We start from the raw sequence: 22464 nt of genomic DNA, 5'->3' as shown, positions 1-22464 counted from the left end.
AGCAGAGGTTTGAAAACAACACAGCAGTGAGTTGCAGAAAGACACTGAAGGGAGAAGGTATTTACTTTACTAGGGGCAGGAGGGCAAAGCATCCTTACAGCAGCAATATAACCTTCAGAAAAAGCAAGAATTTCTGTAGTTTTAAAAGCACAAGTTAAGATCAATTTATAACAGACGAATTTTATGGATATTATTACAAAAGGATGAATGTAAGACACTAAAAATCTCTCCAGTGTTTTGTAATTATCCTTATTAGATAAAGAAAAACTAAGAAAACCAGAATATAATAGCATTGCCTAAGCAAAACAGTTTTATCTGTTACTTACACGTATAAAGCAAGGTGAAAAGCTAACAAAAGATCGGACATGAAAGCTGACTCAGCACATTTGCAAGCCAAATACTGCACATCTGACAGGTGATCAGCAGATAACACTGATCAGTAAGAACTGCTTCTCAACAGAGGCTTGGAGTTATGGTCTTAAAACCGCTGAACACTTCAGAAAGTGCCTGACAATTCTTAATGGTTAAACTAAGGCCATTCAGCTGTAATTAAGACTGTACTGGATGCTCTAGTGCTTTTATAAGCCATTCTATGACCCCAAGTTTGAAGCTGAGAGACAATGTAATATTTTAGCCATACTGTATTTCTGGGCTACTAAGAGACAGTACAGAATCAAGTCACATGAAGTACTTAGGTGCAGCTAAAAAACCCCAAGACTTTCAAGAAAAAGAGCCATAGTGCTCAGTATTGTAAGTAAGCGAAAAACTCCACCACTGACAAAAACATCTATGGAACATAAACTGACACAAAAATGCTGATAATCTTTCTAACCTACTGTAAAAAAGGAGATATCCCCATAAATTAAATTGCACAGATAAGGCTTGAGGCTGGAACATGTATTTAAAGTTGACCTGCAAATGAAAAATTCACCACTCCTTTTTTGCCCCTGTTGTGAAGAGACCAGGGAAGCTCTCACTTCCCTTCCCTCCAAAAAGTCTGCTTCTATATTTTCATTCTCATCAGAAATATGACACTAACACAGTGATGTTAAACATTCAGAAAATTACAACCTTGACAGTAATTTATCACGCTACTCTTATAAACAGATAAAAGGCTAATACATATGGGAAGACCTCTCCGATAACTGTAGTTAGGCCATAACTGCATAAAAAAGGTCTCTTACTCTAGATACTTCCATTAAATGGCTCAAGACACTCATCCAACATCTGATCATAGCACACAATGGATGGTTCATCTTTTAGACTGAGATCTGAAATTCTGAACATTTAAAGTAAAAATACAGCATATAACAGATTCCTCTTGCCCCCTGTCTCTTTTATACACTGAGAAGGTGGTCAAGCTACTTTTTCTCTTTTGCAGGTCAACTTCAATACAACATCAACTGGAAGTCACTCACCCATGTGACATGCACCTAAGCTTCTAGAAATCTTCATCTAATAGGCTCCTGAAATTCATATGCATTTGCACATTAAAGAGTCAGTCAAAGAATGAACTTACAGGACACATCTGGCACTAGGATGTATCTTAAAGCAATCACTTTTACATCCTACAAGTAAGTGCCAGGACTAGAAAGCATTTAGAATTTATTGAGGACCAGAAAGCACAAAAAGAAACATAAGCATTAAGAGAAGTTACAACCAAGAGTTAAAGATGTGCCTCCTGCAGCCTCATTTTTGAGGAGTCAATTAATAAGTGTACAGGTCTTTGTCTACTCAGACGTGCAGCTATGGAGTGATTTAATTTTAGAACAAGGAATTCAGATTTTACCAAAAGAGCACCAATAACTGTGTTCATTACACCAGTAGCTACCATGGCATGCATCTGTACAAACCTTTCAGGCAGTTGTCCACAGCTGGTCATGAATAAGAAGGCATATAAATTTTTCTCTTCTTTTATTACAATGAAGTTTATAACAGTACAGAAAAGTCACACGACCTTAGTGGGTCAGTTTACTTAAACCCTGAAACAGGAGAACCTCTAAATACATTAAATATTGTTACAAGTTCAGACTTAAATGTACAAGTAGTTGGGAACAGTTACAGCCCTCACCAAACTATGTTGGGGACATGAAGTCCAACAGCACTTGAAGTGCTGTGAAGGCATTGTTTCACAAATAGCAACATAATGTTACAGAACTTGCCTTTAAGGTGGTATGTTCATGTAATTCCAGCGCCTTCACAATTTAACGAACCATATTTACTATACTTCACTTCTAAAAACCTAGATGAAACATGAAAAAGAAGCCATACAGTATAAATTGCAACATCAGGAAAAGTTCCTGTTATTATTCCAAATAATTTTTCCCGTGTAAAATAAGAATGTCCAATAGCTCCTTGCATGTGGGAAGATACTTATTTTTTTAAAGTCACAATGAAGCCTTAATTGACGGAAGCTCGGCTATATTAACAGCACAAGATGAGAAAAGGTTTAATCTCCAAACCTATTAGAGCGTGTGTAGTAGCATCAGTAGCGGCCACCTTGCGACATTACAGGAGGTCTCATTCCCATTGGAGGTCGAGGAGGTCCACTTTGGTAAGGGGGAACCATCGGAGGTCCCTGACCGTATGGAGGCATTGCTCCAGGAAGATATCCTGGCATGCCCTGGTGATGAGCACCATACTGACCTATAAACAGAACATTTAAGATGCAAATAATTTTTTTTTTTTTTTAAATAATGGGCAGAAGTTGCATTTTGTAAAAATCTTCACACACACCCCCCTCCATATACGCCACTTCAAGTTTTATAAAAGTTTATAGCAAAGTCTGTTCAAGAAAAGAAAGCTGGGAAACATGATTACCATGAGGTGGCATGGGAGGTCTCATTCCTTGTTGCTGTGGAGGAATTCCTGGCTGTGGTGGCATCATACCTCCAATTGGTCCAACTGGTGGATTACCCAAGGAAGCTTGTCCTGGTCGAGGAAGATTACGCTGATACTTAGGCAACTGTGCCCTTCTCTCTTCCTAAAACCAGGAAGAGACAACCATAACATATTGTAAGGTTAAAACTCACCAAAAACAAAGTAAATGAAAGTGTAACAAAGTAGATTACAGTACAGTCCTGAACTATTTCAAGTACAAGTTCAGAGACTGCTACTAGTAACATTACACAGTAGCATTTGGATTTTTCCCCCTTCCTTCAAAGTTACTGTATTAATACCAGCCAATCTAGCATTTTGCATGCAACACAAATTGCCTTCCTCTCTCAACTGAAGAAAGCCTTTTCCTAATAACATGGTAAGACAAAAAAACCAAACAGAAATTGAAAGAAATCTGAACTGAAATTAAGGCTCATTTTTAAAAATTCAAATTCCATATTCTGGACTGCTGTAATAGCACCAAGACCACTTCAAACCAGTAAATCTTTTGTCCTACACTCATTAGCTATATCTACCTGACTTCAAGCTCAACTAATACAGAGAAAAAGTCCAAAATGTATTTTGGATTGAGTAGTCTCCTATCACCACCAACAAAAAAAGCTTAGATCTGCAGCAGGATCACCGCAACCAGCCATCACTTTGCAACCAAAGTTTTCTTGATACATGGCTGTCTTATATTAATTCTGCACACTTTGCACTCTCACCATTATTAAAATACACATAATGCAGCTGCAATTCTATGTAATCAGCCATATCAGCATAAATTCCATTTTTTCAGTAAGACAATGAAAATATTTTAACTTACCAGTGATATATCCTCATCTGGATGGATCAACTTACTGGTTGCACTGGTTGTTGTGAGGGTAGCAGGCTTACTTGTTATAGATGTAGCTGGTTTAGCTGCAGTACTGTTTGTCGTGCTAGTGGTTGAGGCTGTAGACTGTGTGTAAGCAGGGAATGTAGGTTTTGGGGGTTCTGTTGTTGTTGCAGGTGTAGAATTCAAAGGTTTGAAATCAGTACCAACTGGACCTGGAACAGCTGCTGCAGCCTGTGAAACACAGAGATAGATCAATATTTATTTCTCAAAGCATAAGAAACTTAAATGATGTCTCTTAAACCACTGAAACCTTCCAGTAAGATACATAATTAAAACAAGCTTGACAAAAGTAAAGTTCAGCCTTATCACATACTAGAGCAACTGAAAATAAAACAAAATAAATCCCAGTATACACACATATACACACACACATACACTGGAAAGTCTAAAATTTGCAGGTCAAAAGCCACAACTAGAAAAAAGGAACAACAAAAAAAGCCCACTATCAAAAATTCTACCTCAAATCCTGTATTTGGTAAATTTCTAAATCTCTCCTGAACCACTGTTTTATTAAGAGCCTATAAGTATAAAGCCACTGTTCTATCATTGAATTATTAGCATATTTTAGCAACCATTAGTTTATAGAGTACAGCTCAAAATGTTAGTATTCATTAAAATTAGGTATACAAGTATTTTAAATATTTAAGAAAGCTCTATTTTGCCAGGCTTTTTGTTTTAAGCGTTCTCTCTATAAAAATACTGCAGTATTTTCACAAAGTACTATGTCTCTCTAGAGACCTTTAATCTCACTTGTGAATTAAGAATCAACTGAAGGCAGATATGATATCCACTACATTCCAGCATCTCATCTTTTCTACTTTTTTTCTTAAATTATAACTGTCAGACAAGAAGTTTGCTTGAAGACGCAGCAATCTCCAAAGCAAGCTTTAGTTGAGAGAATGCTTCTGTTTCTAGTCACTATACATTTACAATTATCTGAACTTGCCAAAAGAGAATACTGCCATTTTTGCGCATAATGCAAATTACAAAATTCCCTAACGTTATGATGCACCATATTAAACAACATGAACTAAAAAGCCTTCACCATGCATCAAGCTAACCACTGCCCACTAAAATGCATTTAACTGATTTCATGCCTTTTTAACCCTTTAGAACCAGGATGTAACATTTCGTTCTTTCAAACTAAGAAAAATTGGGGACTTTGACATGCTTATTTCTAGTCAGATGCAACTCCCAATCAAGGACTCTTGCAGTTTTACCAGCTAAACATAATCAGGAATATAACAGAAATTATCTGAAGATGTTTAGTCAATTTTGGATTTTACAGAAAGGTCCAAAGGGTTAAGTTGCAAAGCAATTTGTTTTTAACTGTGACTTCCTGCGTACTTGTGCTGTGCTAGGAAACAGAGCGTTAGAAGATGCTGACAGACTTTCTGAATTGGAGGAAGCTGTACTTGAGCTTGTGACAGGTGTCCCCATCTGTAGCATAAAAGAAAGGAAACAGTGAAAAGTCTCCAAACAAATGGGTGGAAAGTATCCAGATGAAAGGATTTCTTATGCTAAGCCCTTTCTTATGAAAAGACTGGTTTTGTAAATGAGAATCTTCACTGCAGAAGTCCAAAATGCAAATAGTACACTATGAAGGTTTCTGCAATTATACTTGAAAGCAAGTAAAAACTTCAGGACTTAAACAAGTGCAGTCGAAGGGTAGAGGTCATAAGCTACTATCAATTCCCCACTTCCCTCCCCAAAACATTTAAACAAATTTTTACTACCGTAACTTACTCCTAAACTCTTATGAAAAGAACAGGAGAGTAAGTCATGTCAAGATTCATACTCTGGAAAATTTTAGGTAGTTTCATGCAGTAAGATTCCTGTAGCTGACTAACACATCCCTTCACCCACCCAAAGCACCCTCATAAACGACAAACTGAAGGGATTAAAGAAAAAAGTGCTTTGCCTACTCCTTCATTCCCCACGTGCTTACAGAACTTCTGTCTGGTTTCATGGCTGTTTTAAGACAAACAAAAGAATCTTTTAAAATTCATTCAAGCGCTACACTGAATTAAACTTAAGAGCACAAGCAAGACACTTGACCAGTCACTTCTCAGGCCTCCTCAAAAATACAGAATAGACACTGTTCACACAGTGGCAATATGAAGAATGTAACAATAGATTCCAGGCTATGAGATACGTTACCTGCCCCGCACTTGGGAAGAGTGGTTTAGTAACTGGAGGCTGGGGGGTAGGTGCTGATGCAGCAGGAGCTGGAGGTCTGTTAAGAATGCCCGGTGCTGTAACAGGCTGTGCTTGTGTCATTGGAGGCATCCCAGGACGAGGACCCACAGGCGGTGGCATACCTACAAACCAGAAAGAACCAGTAACAAATTAGGCTGAAGGAAGTAAGAATATTCCTTTAGAGGATTCTGTTCAGTGTTCCTTAGAACAAAGACTTTCCCAAAGAATATGTATTTTTAATGTAATAGTAAAATAAAACACGACAAAGCGTAATGTCAAGTCACCAATAAACATCCAAGCGTAGGCAGTAACCTCAAAGACTTCAGAGTAATAATGAATCAAATTGTTTTCTATTAGAGCTTCAATGATGAAGTTTATGCTATCAATAAATCAATTCAATCACTATTAATTTTCCAGCTGCAGCCACAGACATTAAAAGATGGGGCTGAAAATAGACTAGGCAGCACAAAAGCTGAAGAAAGCATAATAGGAGGAGAAAACTATCTTTTATTTTTTACATTCACAATGGTATAAAATACAAATAATTATTCATAATCAAAAGGCATAAAACTACTCCTTCACGTGTGCAAAAGAATGGCTTCTGTGGCAACCAATCCACACCAAGTTCGTGGCATAAATCTGGATATTCTTTATATAAATCCTAAATCTCAATGGAAATAAGCAAAATATAATTTAGCTCTCAGCACACTGAGTTCAACAACCCTGACCTCTGGAGATCATCTTGCCCATCCTCCCTAGGTCTACCTGCTCAAGCAGCAGGGTTGGACAAGATGATCTCCAAAGGTCCCTTCCAACCCCTACCATTCTGTGATTCTGTGACCTACCTGGTGGCATGCCAGGCATAAGAGGTGGTATCCCTGGCCCAGGAGGCATCATTCCACCCATTGGCATCATCCTGTTAAACAGAAAATGAGCACTGGTATGAACACTCATGATAAACTCTTAAGACAATTGGCACATACCTGTATTTAGACAAAAAATTATGGTAAATAATTTCTAGAAGCTCTCAACAGAGGCAATTCAAAACCAGCTGACTCCACAGGCACAAGTGTTTTTCCACAAGGAAAAAAAGTGAAAACCAAAAAACAAAGAAAACCTCCAAACACTTTTTATTTGAACTTTAATTCCTCAAGCTTTCACTTCCACATTATCAGATTTCCATAACTGGTGTCTCTTGAAATCTATTTCAGGCTACTAGTTTTAGCAGTGTTCCAAGAACCTGATCTTAGAACACTCAGAAAATCTGAAAGTAGGAAAACCAGCTAACTCCAGTCACACTAAAATTGCTGTACATCTGCTATTACTCCTTTCTGACACTACAAGTCTATGTGGTTACAGCACCCTCATACTATTTTAACATGCTCTCCTTCCTCTAGTGAGCTGCAGGCAACCCAAACCTGCAAAACTATCCACAAAGTACTGATAAAAATAGAGCAGAGATCCCAGGGCAAGAAAGCATCTGGGGTTTCAATTATGTTAAATATTTCCTATGCTAAGGACAGAAAAGCAGGGTTTTGGGTTTTTTTTGTGGGGGATTTTTTTTCCTCCAAACGAGAAGTCCTTATTATGGCAGATTTTTCCTTCATATTAAGAACAGGTTTGGGACTTTTTTTCCCTTGCTACTGATGCGTGGAAAAAAAAAACATGGTCTGTATTTCCTAACAGAAAAGGAGTCATTTAGATACTGCCTATCTGGTAAACCACATTACAAATTAAACTACACATAATACCCTTAACATAAGCAAATTCCTCCTGCACAGGGCTGCAACTCATAAAAAATAAGCTGTCTACAACACTAAGTGCTTTTAAACTGGGAAGCTATAAATGAATATATGTGATTCCTTTACAGGGAACAAAAGCATGTGTAACTTAAGTTTGCTTAAATTTTTCCAGATGCTTGAAGCTGGATTAGGGAAACAAAGGAACGCTTATTACTTTAGTTAGCAAGATAAGCAGACAGGGAGCAGCCAAAGTGCACACCAAAACCCCACTAAGAAGCAGTTTCTATTTGCATGATAAAGTCAAGAAACCTTCACCATTGAAGTTTCAAATCATCATCATCAACAGGTGAGCATTCATTCTGCAAAGCAAATTGCTACCCAGTCTTATCTTTATTCTCAACTTGTCTACCACTGCTACAGAAGGAAAAACCAATGCAGAAGCAGTGAGGACTGGGAACATATTACCATCAGACCCTTTTTTGGACTGATGGTTGGAGAAGGCAAAATCAGTCTTGCCACCCATTTTGACAACTGTTAGGCCCAAGAAAAAGTGCTGGATGCTCGCTGCCTCCTGCCACCAGAACTAGTGTCACAGTAAAAAAAAAATTGCTTCCTAAGTCCTAATTATTCTTTGCTCATTTTTAAAGAAAATATCATCAGGTTAAGTAAGCAGAAATTTAGATTAAACTAGGTAAACACATAATATAACACCCCACCCCCAAAATTTCACCAAAATGGAAGTGCAGTGAATTTCTGGCAAATAATTTTGTCTTTTACTTCACCTGAAGTTAACAAAGAGTTTTAGGAGGACCGAGCACCAGCAAGCCTGAAAATAATTCTGTTCGGTTTCCACGCAGAAAACCTACAGTCATAATGAGCACGAGATGGTCAACTATGACATAATTTTTAAATTCAAAGGCTGTTAAAACAACATTCATGTCTCAGAAGAGAACAACCTTCCACCTCAGTGAACTTTAAAACTTAGAAGCAAAGTTCCTGCAGTATGTCCCACAGTGTAAAAGTTCGAGCTGTACTCTGCTTCAAGAGCAGTTATAAGTCCCTAAGGGTCTGTTTCATTAATATTTTTTAGAATGCATTTCTCATAGCATATATTTTTTTAATATTCATTTAGATAAAGCATTAAAACTACAGGTATTATACAATAATTAAACCTAACTAAACATTTTCCCCCAATTCTCAGGCAATATTCAGAGGGTTTCAGTAAGACAGTTTCAAGCTTATCAAAAACACGATATAAAATGGCATAATGAATGTACCTATTATTACATTAATGAGATGCTTACATGTTTCCACCACAAAATGACTGCATGTATTTTCTCTGCTGATGTAATCTGTGAAAATTTATGACAAAATCAAAAATCTAACTGTGATTTTCCAAACACATTGTGATAGGGTATGGTGTCAACCCCAAACAAACATAAAAATCAACATCTTACTTTTGCCCAAAACACAAGACAAATTATAACTATCCAGCATTTTTCTCCTGTTAGGTTGATGACTGACAACCAGATGCACAACATACGTGCAACACACAAAGGAACAGTGGTTCACAGAAGGCTCTAAACCAACATAATAAAACTTTAAATTATTATACTGCTACTCAATAAAGTTAAGACAAAGGCAACATACTTTATACGTGAACTCACAGTTTGGCTGTATTTTTAGTGTTGGTTTACAGCCATCCAGTTCTTTGGTTAGTCTTAATGTTAAGGTTACAGAGTTCACAGGTTCCTACATACATTTTTCTAACTAGCTTTACTTTTCTGTGACAGTTTACAATACACAGTATGAACATGTAATATTAAGTCTTCCTTTCTACTCACCCAGGTGGCATTCCAGGCATAACTGGAGGCATTCCAGGCATCATAGGTGGAACACCTGCCATTAATGGTGGTATACCTTAGAAGAAAAATAAATTTTAAACAATTCTGACAACATACAGTTGAGATACAAATCTCATCTAATAAATTTAGACTGGATAAATGCTTTACAGGAAGCTGTAAAAGACTCTTTTCTTAGTAGTGTCCAAAGAACATGCCTTATCATTACAGAAAATATGAGAAGATACCAGCTTTCACTCAGTCATTGACTGAAATACTTTCTTCAATGCATTTGTGGCCTATGTATAAGCTACCTGTTCAATGCTAGCAGTCTCTAGATATACGACAGCCTTTCTGCCGTTTTTAAAATCTTGCTACAAAATACTGCAAACAAATATCATTGGTAGACTTATGTTCAAAGTACTAATCTGTCTTACTACCATATTAACATTCCTTCAATCTAGATGCAAGCATTAGCTATTTTAATCTATTTCACAAAGGAAGATGTGCATGCACACACAGAATGGGGGAAGAATTAAAAAAAGAGGAAAGAAATTGCTTTTGTGCACCTCACAAAACTATTTTGTGACCTCTAACACCCAATACTAGAAAGGACAGATTATTATTCAGCATACATGCAGCAATTTGTATTTTTACTCAGCCTTTCTGTAACTAGCTTAAAAGACCATCTTACCTGGAGGCATCCCTGGTGCACCTGGCACAGGAGGCAAACCTGGTTGTGCCATCGGGGGAATGTACCCCTGCTGTGGCTGAACTTGCTGCGGTTGAAATGAAGTTGAAGCCGCAGATTCATCATCTTCATACTCATCAGAATCATCCTGTTGTTTCTTTTTCTGGCTCTCTGCTAAAGAATACAAGGTATATAGTCAGACTGAAGGCAAATTATGTTCTATGAAGTTCATTTTATCTGGGGTATTCTAGCTGGAACAAAAGTAATAAAATTCAAATCTTATCGTGTTCAAAAATTCAGAGAATTACAAAGAAAAACTGTAAGCCTATCTACACGTACAAACAATAAAGTGAAGGAAAGGGACTCGCGCTGTAGTGACCCTCAACATAAATGGGGGTCTTCCCTCATGTCAGTCTCATGCTGTCCAGAATGAACCAAAGCAATTCAAACAAATGTATACTTAAATAGCAAAGAAATCCAAGTATTTGGGCATCATCAGGCTTGTATCACCTCTGGCCTTTCCTCCCCTTACCTTTAAAAATAAAACCACCATCCCCACATTCATTAGGTGATTGTTACAGCTGCACTGGCATGCAGCTATTTCTGAACAGGAGAAGAAAAAATCTCTCTCATCCTTCTACATGACTCACAAATGTCTAGAGCTGCAGTTAGAGAAGGCATTAAACCCAACCCTTACTCTTCTGAGAAGTGACACCTGTATCAATAAGCAACAGACTAGGGAAATGACAGATAACTAGCTAGATTACACTTTACCCTGAGTTTTTTGTTCAAGTAACCTCCTCCGCTCCTCCATATCTTTTTCTGGAATGCCCTCCATGCCATAGATTTCCAGTTCAATGTCTGTTCTTCCAGGAATAGCATTTGGAACAGCATCTATTGTTTCTTTATGTACCTAAAGGAAAAGGGAAAAAAAAACCAAACAAACTCTTGCTGACCACAATTCAAGGTAGATTCTATGCATTCTTCAGCCAGTTTCAAGATACAAAAAGAACATCCTTAATGGGAAGAACCTCTCTGGCCAAGCCCTTTCTTGACACGTGCTTCCTAATCACTGTTAGCTACTATTAGCTTCGAAAACCAGTTTATATAAACTTGTCTTCCGAACACCAAGACAACAAAATTCCTTCACTCCTCCTACACCCCAAAAATGATGGCAGAGATCTCTGCTGCATACCCTCCACGTGACTGCTGACACAGCACAACTCCTGATCTAGGAACAGACCATTGCTGTCTTTTTCTCATTGGTTTTTAAGACTCTGGAAGGCCCCGAACCTCTACCTTTTTAAGTTCACTAGTAATTCCAATTTTAGATTATTTAAGTCTAAAATGTCTTACCTGCATGCAATGTATAGCTAAACCAGGTCCTGTATACAGCTTCTTATGACATATATGGCATTTAAAGTGCTTTGCTTTTTGATGCTGAATAAGGATTTTTTCATCATCAAAATCCCTGTTACAATACCTATTGAAGACTGTTAAGGAAACATTTAATCCTGAAAGTGACCTTCTATACAACATTAAGCTAATTAGCATAATTGTGATTTTTTTTCCCTACAAAAAAAGCACACACACAAAAAAACACCAAAACAAAACAAAAAAACCAACCACAAACAACCCCACCAAACCCATAGGAAGCATCTCTGAGCATTCAAAGCATGACAAATATTTCATGGACACCTGAAACCAAACCTCCCCCTTACACCATCCAGCATTTCACTCTTCAGATAGGCACAAAACTGGCAAGATGTGTGCACTCAATCAGAATAATTTTAATCCATATTCTGTGTAACGCCTTTCAAGTCCTAGTTATTTCTAAGCAGACTCATTCCTTCTCTGCATATGTGTAGATTAAAAAAAAAGTTGCTAAAGCATTAAAGGAGAAATAGACTTGAACTCCACAAAAGGGAAGTGATGCTAAATACTTAGAAGTCCCTACTTAATAACAAGTATCAGTAGCTAACATTTATAAAAGAGAGCGAAAGTTTCAGTTAAAAATTCCTTTTTCAGTCATTCAGCTATCAATCCTTACAACACTGCATAATTTGCTGTGGTCATGAAAGAATTCTCTGTTTTTAAGCAGAAACATTTCAAGTAAAGATCTTTCTGGGCATCTATGTGACAGAAAAGGCAAACTGCCATTTCCTTTCTGCCGGTCAGCTTTAGTATTTCAGCCAACACTCCAAACATATCCTAAGCAAGACAAATTATTAGCTGTTCCTTATTAACACAATGCGTACCCTCGCTTCCACCAAAACCTGAAATATATTAATACCTAAAATAGAAGCACAGATGCCTTCCAACGTAAAGTGGTAAAGGATCTCAGAGCAACTTATAAAGTCCTTTATTAAACGATTCTAAATTGGGCAGAAACATTTTAGAGAAAAGATAAATCTGCAATCACACACCCCACACCCCCCACCCCCCACAAAAAAAAAAAAGCAGATTGTGAAGGAACGATTGAAGGAAAATCCACCGGTATTTCTGAATGAGAAATCCTACGTGACTTCGATAAAGTAATTAGAAATTTCAACCCCCCACCCCAAAAAAATTTTTTTTTAAGTTGTCTTTTAACCACATCTGCCCCGCTTCTTGAATTAACTGTATTTATCACAGGCAGCGTTTTCTTCCGTTAACATCCCACCCCCAGAGAATGAAGACCGTTCTCCATTTTCCACACGATCTCGGCAGTCCCGCCGGGCCTGGCCACAGGATCAGCAAGGACGGACGGAGAAACTGCGGCCCGCCCCGGCCTTACCGAGCGGACGCGGGGCCGAGGCCTCAAGCGAGGCGGACGGGCGCTGGCGGACTAGGCCGCGGGGGGGGAGGAAGCAGAGGAAGGGCACAGACCAGGCCCCATCCCCGCGCTGAGGAGCTCAAAAATGGAACAGGACCAAGCACAGAACCAAACGGTAACGGCCGTGGAGAGAAGGAAAGAGCCCCGGCCCAGGGAGGCGCCGGGCAGAGAGTGGTATAGGACGGGACGGAGACCCGCCTAGGCCAGGCCGCTCCCCTCCTCCACCCAGCTTCCCACACCCGCCTCGTCCCACACAGAAGGATACCAGCACCAAGGTTTCAGCTGCTTCTTTTTCTTACGTCCCATGGCGGCGGAGCTCCCGACCTAACAGAAAGAAGACAGCCGAGCTCTCCCCTTCCCGAGCCGCAGCGCCCACAGCAGCGGCTCCACGAAGGCGAGCGAAGCAGGCACAAAATGGCCGCCACGGTCCCACCAGGCGCCACCGCCTCCGAGCTCCCAGCATGCGCCGCGCCGGGAGGGGCTGCCCACGTGACCGGCTCCCGGCGGCCCAGCCACCTCGCGGGCTGTCCCGCCTTGCCGCCGTTTTGTTTCAGACGCCGTCACGGTGGGCTGGGGGTATTGAATCGTAGATTCATTAAGGTTGGAAAAGACCTCTAAGATCATCAAATCCAGCCGTCGGCCCAACACTCCCAGGTCTCCTAAACCATGTCCCCAAGTGCCGTGTCTACATTTTTTTTTTCAACACCTCCAGGGATGGTGACTCCACCATCTCTCTGGGCAGCCTGTGCCAATGCTGACCACTCTTGCAGTAAATAAATTTTTCCTAATATCCAATCTAAACCTCCCCTGATGCAGCCTGAAGCCATTTCCTCTTATCCTATTGCTTGTTACTTGGGAGAAGAGACCGACCCCTACCTCACTATAACCCCCTTTCAGGTAGTTGTAGAGAGCAATAAGGTCTTCCCTCAGAATCCCCCAGACTAAACACTAGCAGCTCCCTCAACCTTTCATAAGACCTGCTCTCTGGACCCTTCACCAGCTTCATTGCCCTTCTCTGGACACACTCCAACACCTCAGTTGTCCTTCTTGTCCTGAGGGGCCCAAAACTGAACATGGTATTTGAGGTGTGGCTTCAGCAGCGAAGAGCTCTCTGGGGCATCTGGTTGTGTTTCCCACCTCCCTGTTTAATGTCAAGGAGAAACTGTTTTTTTCCTGATGAAATCAGACTGGGCAAGAAGCCGGTGTCTCTTAAAGAGGCTGTTCCACACAGCGGTTTGGTGGTGGTTACCTGGATCTGTGCAGCTGCCTCCTGATGGGGAGGCATTGGGAGCACAACGCCCCCCTCCAAAGAACACTACAAAACATTGGAATATGGTGAGTCCTTGCATCTCCCTGAGCTCCCTGTGCCCAGCCAGGGTTGGTCCCTCTTACACCCACTAGCTATTGTTCCTCTGTTAGCCCCCCGAGTGTCCCTGAGCCCCTGGGAGACCTGCCAGCTTCCCACAGTGGCCCTTGGCCACAGGGCTTGTCTGTGAGAACTTTGGCATTACGAGGCCAAGCTAACAAATATGCTGTTTTAACAGAAAAAAAGAGCATTTCAGAAGCAGAGCAGGCTTTTTTTTTCCCTCCCTCCAAACAGGCAGCACCACTAATCCCATCAAGCATGCTTTGAGATGGTCCTGAGATTAGATCAATGAACAGCTTTTGAAAGATTACCGGCACGGGCACAGGTACTATAGCATCCATTTTGTTTTTTTCAGTAAATTACACAAACGGGAGCTGCAGCAACCACAGCTGCTCGAGCTTTACCCGGCGCAGCTCCAGGCCGGGTGACGACGCGGCCTGTTGCGCCTCGGGCGATTCGAGCCCCTGGGAGCCGCCTCGCAGCGACCCCTCAGCCGCCCACGCTCCTCCCGGCCGGCGGAGAGCGGCGCGGCCGGCCCACGGCCGGGGGTACACCCACTCGGGGAGGGGGAGAAGCTGTAGCGCAGCCCCCGCACTGCGCCCGCCCTGCCCTGCCTGCGGGGCGGAGAGCGGCGGGCCCGAAGCGGGCGGGCGGCGCGGGCCGCGTTCCCCCGCGGCACAGGCGGCGGCGGCGGGCCGGGATGTTGCCGGCGCTGCCGGAGGGCGATGAGCGGGAGCTGGAGAGCAGCGAGGAGGGCGGCGGTGCGGGCGAGGAGCGGCGGCCGGAGCGGCACGGCAGCACCTACCACAGTCTCTACAGCTACCGGAGCTGCAGGTAAGGGGCCGCTCGCCGCCGCCGGGGCCTGGTGGGGCCGGGGCGTGTAGGGCCCGCCCGGGGGAGGGCCGCTTCTAGGCCTTGCCAGTAGCTGCTTGAATTTTCTCTATTTTTTGCTCTTTCTCTCCCGGAAGAGATTTTTTTTTCCTCCCATAACGTCTTTATTCCCTGTTTAAAACACCCTCGAGCCATACCTTTCCCCGCTGCAGCCCCTTTTCCCTGTTGTGTGTGTTAAGGCTGGTCAAATCAACCAGGCTTGATTTTCAGATCCTCACAGCAGGGAGCAGGCGGTGGGGATGGCAGTCCCAGCAGCGCGGCAGCAGAGACACCCTCCAGCGAAGACTTCAGGTAAAGCCGATCTGCAGACCTGTATAATCGCTTGTAACTCCCCATTTTGAAGTCCTTGCCATATTGCTGTTAGGCGAGTGGTAAGCAAGGACGTTGAAGTCCCTTCAAAGCAGAAACCTCTGTGAAAGCGTACTGAAGTCCCCGGGTGCTTTTTCTGGAATACCTAGGGAATGGACACAACTCCAGAGCTCAAATAATGTATTAAACACCTATAATCTCTTGAACTCTTGTTTTCTTTGCTGCTAATACTTGATGTTTCTCTATTGACCTAGGTCCTCATGTAGATAATAGATGATTAAAATCTATTAAACAATTTTAAATGGACATCTTATCTTTCCGCAAGCTCTGCAGTGGAATTGTTGCTCTGTATTACAACCAGGGAAGCATTGGAACAAAGAGGGGCAGTGACTTGTTCATAGCTGCTGAGGAGTTCAGCATCAGCTGACACCACAACTCCAGACTTCTGGTCTATTGGGGAAACCACTGAATGGGCCAGAAGTCACAGAGCATGCTAGCTGTAAGCCAAAGAGAGATCAAAGTGGTCCCTCTTCTAGAAGCAGGTGGTTCTGCTGTTGTTCAGAGAAACAAAACAATAACGTCTGCTTTTTGCTAATGATTTCTTGTTGTTTTTTAAAGCCTCACCTTGCTGGACACTAACTTACCAGCTGAAGCAGAGACTGAATTGCGCAGTTTTATCACTAAGCGTCTTACTAAAGGAGCCCTGTTTGATGGAATGGGGAATGTAGCGTCAGTGGGGCTGAGGTAAATTTTAAAAATTATTTGCGGATGAGAAACTGTAAGAAACACTGGCAGCACTGCACATCTTGCCATCTGCTGCTGCACTTAGGTTTAATCCTGATTCCATGTTCTCAGTCTATTGCTGCTGCTAATAACAGCTTTATGCAATGGCACTTTCCTCCTAGGTATTTTTGAGAAAAATACTGTAAATAATTTACTGTTTGAATACTTAAAAAATACTATACATGTTTATGAATGTTTCTCTTTAAACTACTTGATTGCACTACAGAGGAAAAAAGAGAAGGTCTAAGAGCTCTATATAGGCCCATAGGAGCTACTAGTGCTAGCAGGTGAAAATTCTTTACAGAAATCATGTATGTCTGCTTTTTGCACTTACTTATTGTCATGTCTCTGTAACAAAATAATTGGGTTTTTTGTTTTGTTTTTCTGCATAGCATACCAGAATATAAAGTTGGTTGTTATTACTGTCGTTTCCAACATGAAAATCTTCTAGAAATGGCAACACTGGAATCAGACATCAGTGCTCCAGAGTATGTTGTTTGTTTCTTAGGCGGCTCAGAGAAAGGTCTGGAACTATATCCTTACCTTTAACTTTCTTTATCTGTGTGGAGAGGGAGATGATGTAAAAATTATGTTCTCATTTTGTCTGTTTCCTACTTGAAATCAGCTTGTTTGTGAACACCTTCCAGTAATTGAAAATGTCAATAACAGCCATATACTGAAAGAGAAAAATGCAGGTCTTAACCAACGCATCTTATTTTCCTTAAGAAGATACTTTCAGACTTGAGCTGGACAAATACATTCAAAGTCTGAAGATAAACCTTGATTTGGCGGTAAGGCCTTTTTTTTTTTTTTTTTAAAGTAGTGAAAATTACTATTACATTTATTACTAAGGCAATTTGGAAGATTTAGTTTATAGAGACAAAATAGGTGTTTTAAGTACCAGTATGAAACACTGTGACAGGTACTTGATTCACTGTAGTGACAGTGAATGTCTAAAGTGCTATCAGTCACACAAATCAAAAGGACAAAAAAGGGGGACTTTTTTGTGCCAGTCAAATCTCTTACGGGTAACTTGTAGTCAAATTCAGAGAGAAGAATGACTAATAAAAGGTAATGGTCTACAGGAAAATTATCAATGTCCACCTGGATTCTTATCACTTCTGAATTTTTAGGATTTTTAGTGGTTTTCTTGTGATGATTTTTCTACTAGAAAATACACATTTTAAGTCCCTTTCTGATCCTGTCTGCTGTGTGCATGGTCTTTGCTCAGTATATACCACAATATTATAGTTCTGTCTGTTTCTTAATTGCAAAGCCCTTCCTTGCCGATACAGTGTAGCTTTAAACGTCAAACTCATTTTATTTTGCTGTGGTTTGAAATTAAGAAGGCTCTGACATCCAAATATCTTAGGTTGAAGAAATTATTTATAGGCTTTTATTTGTGTAGAAATCTAACTTGTAGCTAAAGTTTTAATGTTTCAACTTCTTACAGCAAAAAACCTTGGAGACCTATGTTAACCCCTACCTGAGAAGCTGGTTTGAGAACGCCATATGCCCTATTCACAGAGTAGTACAGCTCTTCCAGGAGAAGCTTGCCTTTTTGTTACATGCTGTAAGTGTATTTCCTAAAAAAGGTTCAGAAGGAGCCTCAGTGACTCCAACATGTTAAAAATATTTCTTGCCTTTGCTTTCCAAGCCAGGAATAAATAAGGAACACGCTTTTTTTTTTATTTTATTCAGGGAAACTAGTCTTTCCCTGTTTTATTGCTAAGGAAGCACATAGTAATTTCTTCTATTAATTTTTATAGTTAACTCGTTTTAAATTACACAGTAGTGTCTGAGTTGAAATTAGAATGAGAAAATTAGAAACAGCATGAGAAAGCTGTCCCTGCTATCCTTCCTCTGAACCAAAGGGATGTTATATTGCACATGTGCCTCGTGTAATTCACTGGAAAGAGAAATTAATCCTAGCTCTAATCCCCAAGCTTGAGGAGGCTTTGGATGGAGTAGCTAATAGAGTATCACTGCTGTATCTCTTCTGAATGCAAAACCAGCTGCAATGACTGTAATATGGAGTATTCTCTTAGCTTCTACTCTTTCTCTGAAAAGAAAAATTTCTAAAGTACATTATTTATTGCTAGTAACTGCAAGACAGCCACAGAATACCAAAGTTGCATCTAGCTTGCTTTCTTTTTTTTTTGTTGTTGTTGTTTAAGGCTTTGAGTTACACTCCTGTGGAAGTAAAAAACGCAGATGAAAGAACAGAAAAAGACATTAGCAGGTAAAGCTACTTTGAGCTACTGTGAGATACTTGGCTTTTGTGTATTACAGTCTCCTGTTCTTGCTGTTTAAGAATTGCAAAGAAGCAAGCAGTTCACAAGAGCTTTTTGTGTCAGGTTTCTGGCAGCTGCCAGCCTCCAAGGACTTGTTCAGGAAGGCACAATGACCTCCTTGTGTATTGCCATGACTGAGGAACAGCACAAGTCAATGGTTGTAGACTGTAGTGGACCTCAGCCTCAGTTGCATAATGCAGGTGAGAGTACTTCATGTTACTCACTTGTATCCATCAGCTGCTGAGAGCTGTGGACGTTAGAGGTAGTTGAGGGTATTTAGAAGCTCATAGGTTCGTGCCCAGAAAGTTTGGATTCTGGCTGGAAACTACATCATCTGTTTTCCTGTGAGGTGGCAGAGTAGTTTGTTTTACCAGATACACTGAAACTCTCATTTGAAAATGGTTGATAATAAAATCCACGATGCATTTAGTTTGCAGACCATGAAGCTATGACCTGTACGCTTCAGGGAAGCTGCAAAACTTTTTTTTTTCCTGTTGTACTTTTGACAAATGTTGTGAAAAGGGATTCAACAATCAAAACAGAATTCCATGTAATTGCTGTAGCTATGTTTGCTTTTCTTTTCCACATGTATTGTTTTTCTTCAGACTAATTTCCTGGCCCAGGTATATACTGTTACCAGTCGTTATGTCAGAGTGATTAAACCAGGTGAATGCAGCTATGTATTTATGTTGAGGTCATTCACTTCTTCTCATCTCTTCTCTGTGTTCCTCAACATGTAACAGGAAGCAATAGATTCTGCGAGGACTGGATGCGTGCTTTTGTGAATGGTGCTGAAGGTGGAAATCCATTTCTCTTCCGGCAGATTTTGGAAAACTTCAAATTGAAGGTACCTGTTCATACATGTTGAAGACTTGGAGAAGCCGTCAGGGTTACCAAGGGAGCAAATACTCTCTTTGCAGCAAATAAAAGTTCTATGTTAATTATGATGCCTAAACATCATAAAGTGATAAACTTCAGAGTTAAAGTTGAGGACTGGTTTTCCTGTAGTTGACAAGACCAGAATGTAAAGTAGTGTGAAAATTCCTTCAGTGAGTACTGCAATGGCATTTTCCTGTATTTAAAATGAATTTGTTTGTTTTTCCTTAAATACTGTTAATTTGAGCTGCGCACACAAGATATCCTGTAATTAGGTAACATGGATTCAGTAGTTTACACTTCTTAGGTGATCTGCCATAATAGAAGAGAACTCTTGATCCAAGTTTGGGCATTATCAAGTTGTGCTGTCTTCACACTTTGCACCATTACAGTAACAGTGGTAATATGCATCACAGGCAGTACTCAATTCTTACATTATTCTTGAGTAGTAATATAAAATTCCAATTGGAAATGTTTTTGCTTCTGCTAGTCTTCCTTCACTTTTCCATGTGATAGTATGTTTTCTTTCCATGTAGGAAGGATAAGAAAATGCTTTGTTACTCTCTTTCCCAGGCTATACAAGACATTAACAACCTAAAAAGGTTTATCCGCCAGGCTGAAATGAACCACTACGCCTTGTTCAAGTGTTACATGTTTCTAAAGAACTGCGGCAGTGGAGACATCCTTTTGAAGATTGTTAAAGTAGAACATGCAGAAATGCCAGAAGCCAGAAGTGTAGTGACTGTCCTTGAGGAATTCATGAGAGAAACTTCAGTGGCTTAAAATTATCTTAATCATTCTATACTCGTTTGAGTGTATTGTATAAATCATTAATTTCTTCTGTTGAGCTTAGTTTCACTATTGCAGGATTTTAAATTTCTACTTGAAAGTATTATCCAAGTCAGACCTAAGTTGCAGTTTCATCTGCCTTTTCTCTTTTTTAGATAAAGCAGTATGAGCTTTTTTAAATGTGTAAATACCGGATTATACAAACTCCTGCATAGTTTTCAGTGCTTACCAGATTCTCCAACTGAGCCGCTCCTTTCCTGAGGAAATCATGACATTTGGTTTTTACAGTCATTGCACACACACATACACACACACACAAAATCCCTTACCTGGCAAGCATTTCAGGGTTTTAAATAGTTAAAGTATTTTTAAAATGATCATGTCTAATCATTAAGATCTGGTTACTTTTGTTTTAATATATAAAGAAGCATAAACATGGATAAATCATAGTAAGTGAATTAATTATGTTTGTTTATATAAGAGAACATAGGTAACAAGCCTGTAGCTAGTTTCCACATTCTACTTTCAAATTGGGTATTTGTTCTTCTGTTACTAGATAAACAACTTGTTAATTGGTATGAAACTGAACAGAGTTTTAGGAATCGGTTTGTATGTGCTGGTATGTCTGCATGCAGACACTGGATGGACACGGTAAATTCCCAGGCCGTTTGATGAATCCCATTCTTCGGTAGCTTGCGTTGTGATCAAGACCTTTTTATGTTCTTGGTACCCATTTTGCATAACTGTAAATAATAATATGTTTCAGTCGTGCAGAATTAAACCTGAAAATTTGGCAGATTAAATATGATCTTAAATTAATAGAAAATTCTTCAGAAAATGAAGTAGACTAGTTTCCCAAGCTAATTATTCAGACATTTCATTGTGTTTCAGCATTGAATTCTTACCTACATTTAGTCAGGAGAATACTTAAACTCTGGGTACAGCTGGAATAAAAACTCATGAGGCCTGAGTGACCCATAAACAAGGACTACTTCTGCAAACCTGATACAAGCAGACCTTGCTGTTCCTTCCCTTTGCAGCAGAGGGTGTTTGAAGGCCTGACTTGGCACATTTGAATTACTCTCCCTGAAACAGTAACAGTCTTACCAATGCAGTTAGGTTTGACTGTTCTGCCAGTGCTGTATACTGTGATGATAAAAGTTGAATGCTTTCCTGTGACACCTCTGTGTTGAAACTATAATAAGTTTTACAATAAAACACATTCAAATCCTTAATAGCATGCCTAAGTTAAATGACAAATGTCTCCTGTTTAAAAGCCTTTATTTGCACAATGCAGAGGAGCTGCTAGGGTTACGTGCAGGAGTCTGCAAGCGTCATACTGCCAGCCGAGGTGACATGTAACATACGTGGGCAAGTCAGAGCAGAAAATAAAAGTTTGGAAGAAAACAAACCCCTTAGTCTCTCATTTGCAGGAGCTCTGAGAAGTAACAATGTTTTCCTTCAGAATATTTTATTCACGAGTAAGTAAAGCAGCACTACTCAGTAAAACATCACCCTTTGTTGCTCTTGTACGTTTTGAACAAAGTTGGAGCACTGATTGTTTAGTATTTTGCCTGATCAGAAGAAGGCAGGGAAGAGCTTGGTGCGCAGAAAAACCTGCCAGAAAGGAGGTAGCTGTGACATGGTAGGAGTGTAAGAAGTTATTGCGGTATTCCTGTCCTGTTTCTTGTGCCTGCAGCTGGGTGGAGAATTGGGCCAGCGCCTTGTGGGCCCAGGTTTTCTGCAGGCTGGCCTTAGTGTTTACAGTGAGTAGGTCAGTCCCAGGCACAGCAATGCTGGTGGTGATAAACTTCCTGAGATGCAACTGCTTTGCCCAGTTTTCAGCCCTGAAAGTTTTCAAGAATAAACTGGCTGAAGGGCTGAACAACTTGCACTGCCTCTTAGCTGACCCTGTCTCGGGCAGGAGGTTGGACTAGAGATCTTCCGAGTTCCCTTATAACCTGAATTGTCCTATTATCCTGTGACCCATACTACACATTTAAATAAGATTTTTGTTTTGTTTGCTAGGTAAATTATAAATAACTCTTCAAAATCCAGATATTTTTAACCTTAACTGTAAAACTTTACTTAGT

The 22464-nt window shown here is 40.3% G+C and overlaps 2 protein-coding genes across 10 annotated transcripts; one reads left to right on the top strand and one right to left on the bottom strand.

Moving 5' to 3' along the window:
- Positions 1-1897: 1897 nt before the first annotated feature.
- On the bottom strand, positions 1898-13525 carry ZNF207 (zinc finger protein 207). Of its 9 annotated transcripts, XM_064466891.1 has the most exons (13): positions 13329-13525; positions 11605-11731; positions 11023-11161; positions 10252-10422; positions 9561-9636; positions 9021-9068; positions 6820-6890; positions 5936-6096; positions 5123-5215; positions 3704-3946; positions 2821-2983; positions 2463-2646; positions 1898-2242 (listed from the first exon to the last, which is right to left on the bottom strand). In XM_064466891.1, exons 1-12 carry the CDS (start codon positions 13367-13369, stop codon positions 2486-2488), a joined length of 1494 nt encoding a protein of 497 aa, XP_064322961.1. In that variant the 5' UTR covers positions 13370-13525; the 3' UTR covers positions 1898-2242; positions 2463-2485. The 9 variants fall into 9 exon arrangements, with proteins under 9 accessions (XP_064322961.1, XP_064322962.1, XP_064322960.1 ...); XM_064466892.1 differs by having other exon boundaries at positions 1898-2646; positions 10252-10419; XM_064466890.1 differs by having other exon boundaries at positions 1898-2646; positions 13329-13524.
- Positions 13526-14895: 1370 nt separating this feature from the next.
- C16H17orf75 (chromosome 16 C17orf75 homolog) lies at positions 14896-21606 on the top strand. The gene is made up of 10 exons (XM_064466900.1): positions 14896-15263; positions 15531-15611; positions 16248-16373; positions 16805-16945; positions 17146-17203; positions 17866-17985; positions 18590-18654; positions 18770-18906; positions 19450-19553; positions 20156-21606. Exons 1-10 carry the CDS (start codon positions 15130-15132, stop codon positions 20363-20365), a joined length of 1176 nt encoding a protein of 391 aa, XP_064322970.1. The 5' UTR covers positions 14896-15129; the 3' UTR covers positions 20366-21606.
- Positions 21607-22464: the final 858 nt, after the last annotated feature.

Source organism: Phalacrocorax carbo, chromosome 16 (genome assembly GCF_963921805.1).
Source record: "Phalacrocorax carbo chromosome 16, bPhaCar2.1, whole genome shotgun sequence".
NCBI lineage: Eukaryota > Metazoa > Chordata > Aves > Suliformes > Phalacrocoracidae > Phalacrocorax > Phalacrocorax carbo.
Note: the sequence above shows the minus strand (reverse complement) of the source record. Positions and strands in the feature narration are given on the sequence as shown.